We start from the raw sequence: 2,900 nt of genomic DNA on the forward strand, positions 1-2,900 counted from the left end.
GCGAGGGCGGGCTGGCAGCAGCGGGGCGGGGAGACACCACTGGCCCCACAGAACCTGCTGCCTCCTCTGCCTGGCAGCCAGAGGGCAGAGATGCCGCAGGGCAGGGGAGATGGAGGGCTCAGCCCCACAGCTGCCAGAGAAAGGATGGGGGATGCTGCCGAGATGCTCACAGATGCTTTTAGAAACCTAAAAACCCGCAGGTCTCCCCTTCGCCCCATCCCCAGAGAGCCCCAAGGCTGGGGACGAGGGGCAGAGCTGCGGGAAGGATGCAAGGTGCGGTACTGGGGCAGAACAGGACAGGCAACAGGGCAGCGCATCGGTGCCTGCTGAGGCGCTCCAGCCTGTGCAACTGGGGAAACTGGGAAGGGCCCTGAGCTTGCTGGGAGGACAAAAGAGCGCAGGCGGAAAGAGGGAGGTTTATTGGCGTGGCAGGCGCGCTCCCCGCAGAGAGGGCTGCCATTCATGGCAGGGGGGAGAGCCGAGCACCCCCCAGGGGGGAGCGATGCTGCCAGGCTCCCGGTGTAAAAACAGTCAGTTCCAGGGACCAGAGGAGGAACAGTCGTGCAGCTCTTCCTCACTCCTCCTCCTCCTCTTCCTCCTCCTCCAGGGCAATGGGCTGGCGGCCAGCCGGCCCTGTGCCACCGCGCTGGATGGAGACGATGCCACTCAGGAAGGCGTAGCCCAGCATGGCCGCCAGCCCCACCAGCACCGACAGCAGCTGGTTGCGCCGTTTGTGGGGGTCCTCCTCCGCCTCACCACTGTCAGCACCCGCAGCCCGCAGGGTGCTCGCTGGGGGCTCACCTGGGGGGGCAAAGCAGGGATGTGGAGGGGGGGACAGGTCGCCCTGAGCCCACAGGGCAAGGCAGGGGGATGCATCTCACCTCCGTCCCAGGGGAAGTAGAGGCTGAGGATGGAGGTGCAGTAGTTGCACAGGTTCTGCAGGGACTTCAGGTGCTGTTGCAGTTTCCCGTTGGGCAGCTTCGCCTTCAGGAGCGGCGCCAGGCGGCTGAAGACAAAGGCGTCGAGGGAGGCCGGCCTGGGGCACAGAGACCTGCGACTGGGTTACGGTCCCTCCCACCTCCTCCCGCCGTTCCCACCCAAAGCCACCCGGATGCATCAGCCACCCCCAGCCCCCTGCGCCCGAGGGGATGGCAAGCGGCTCCTCCTCCTTGGGAGGGCTCTCTGCTTCCAGCCCCTGAAGGTGAGGACCAGGGGAGCAGGATGATCCTATCCCGGAGCAGCTCTGCTGGCTCCAGCAAGAGACGGGGAAAGAGATGCCAGGGCTGGCGGCAGCTCCTGCAGCCTTAATTCCTGCCGCCCACGTCGCTCCGTGCTGCCATGGACAGCCCTGTCCCCTGCAAGCCTGTCCAACCCCCAAAGCGACGTGCATGGGCTGCGGCTTCCCCGCAGACCATGGGGTCTCGGTCCTGCCTAGGTGCAGGAGGCTCTCAGGCCCCAGAGCACCTTCCCCTTATGGCCACCTACGAGTCTCCGAAGAAAAACTTCTGGGAGCCGAGGCGCTGGGACAGGAGTGTCAGGCATTCACGAGCATCCCGGTATAGCTGGAGAAGGAGGACAGAGGGTTGTCACCCACCCGGCCACGCGGCAGACTGCCATGGTGCTAAGGGGAGCGGGAAGGGGGTGCTCAGCCAGGGTGAACCCCAGACCCCAATTAAGGTTTTGGCCTCGCGTGGGTCCCTCTGGGTACCTGCCGAGGACCTGCCATGCCCAGACCACATCCCCTCACCTCCTTCTCCAGCTTCTCCTCATCCTCCATGTAGCCATCTCCCCACATAAGCTGCAGCCGCTCCAGGTGCTGCTTGTGCATGCAGTTGGGCAGGAAGAAGTTCAGGGGGAAGGGAACGGTTTCCGCGTACCACTTCCGCGTGTGCTCCACGTAGTTCTTTGCGTCCACCCAGAAGGTGTGGATCTGCAGTGGAGAACAATCCATGCCCAGGCCATGGCGGGGCTGGAGCCAGCCGCAGCCTTTTGCCGTGGCAGGCGCTGCAGAGTCCGTGGCCGGCGCTGCTCACACAGGCACCACGTGCCCGGCACAGGACTGGCTGCCCCGGAGACCGTGAGGGGCTGAGGGAGCATCAGGGTCAAGGCCAGACCCCAGCCCTGGCTGCACAACCCACCGCTGCCACCCAAGACCCCCAGCACCCTGATCCCTGCTACTGATGCTCCAGGCCACTGGGATTTGGCTGCCTGCAACATTCTCTGGCTCTCCTGGCAAGGCGGCTGCACACCTGAGCCCACCGGCACAGCTCCAGGGAGCAGATCCAGTCCTCGGCGAGACCACCTTCCCCGTGTGCCCCTCTGAGATGTTTCCACAGGGAGACTCACCAGCACCGGCAGCAGTTTCTCTTCCAGCAGGGACACGAAGGCCAGCGTGTCCGCCCCTTGCGTGGCTGAGAGGTCATAGTCGGCGTTATACTTCTGCAGCACAAACGCAACGGGCGTGATCCGGCGGGGAAGTGGCAAATCCTGCCCGTGCCTCTTGGGTGACTGTGACAAAAGCCCACTCCTTCCCAGGGGGACTCTGGTGCCCTCCAGCCCCCAGCCCGGGGCAGGGGGTGCCCCTCACCCCCCGCTACCTGTTTCCTGAGGTGAGTTATGATCTGCTGCGTTTTGGAGATGGTGCCCTCGTCCCGCGTCTTCAGCGCAGGCAGGCGCCCTGAGGGCAGGGAGAGGGGTGGCTGCAGGCAGCGGTGCCCGGGGTGCCACACTGCCGCGGGTGAGGGGAGCGGGGGGGCTGTGCCAGGGTGAAGGGCCCCCACGCTCGGGTGAGGGGGCGCGAGGCAGAGGGAGAGGTGCACGCGGTGGGGTGGGGGGGTGTAAGGTGGGGCAGGGGAGCACAGTGACGCAAGAGGTGTGGGTGAGAGGATGAAGGCTGTGTG

The 2,900-nt window shown here is 65.6% G+C and overlaps 1 protein-coding gene across 1 annotated transcript in view; it reads right to left on the minus strand.

Annotated features, from left to right (window-relative positions):
• Window positions 1–412: 412 nt before the first annotated feature.
• The window catches only part of MTX1 (metaxin 1), a 5,866-nt gene continuing 3,378 nt past the window's right edge, over window positions 413–2,900 (minus strand). The window contains exons 2-7 of the mRNA XM_009274469.2: window positions 2,598–2,699; window positions 2,347–2,439; window positions 1,748–1,930; window positions 1,486–1,562; window positions 882–1,036; window positions 413–801 (exon numbers count right to left, since the gene is read on the minus strand). Coding sequence (XP_009272744.1) covers window positions 575–801; window positions 882–1,036; window positions 1,486–1,562; window positions 1,748–1,930; window positions 2,347–2,439; window positions 2,598–2,699 — 837 coding nt within the window. The 3' untranslated portion in view covers window positions 413–574. The remainder of the gene's footprint in view (window positions 802–881; window positions 1,037–1,485; window positions 1,563–1,747; window positions 1,931–2,346; window positions 2,440–2,597; window positions 2,700–2,900) is intronic.

This window comes from Aptenodytes forsteri, unplaced genomic scaffold (assembly GCF_000699145.1).
Source record: "Aptenodytes forsteri isolate BGI_AS27 unplaced genomic scaffold, ASM69914v1 Scaffold624, whole genome shotgun sequence".
NCBI lineage: Eukaryota > Metazoa > Chordata > Aves > Sphenisciformes > Spheniscidae > Aptenodytes > Aptenodytes forsteri.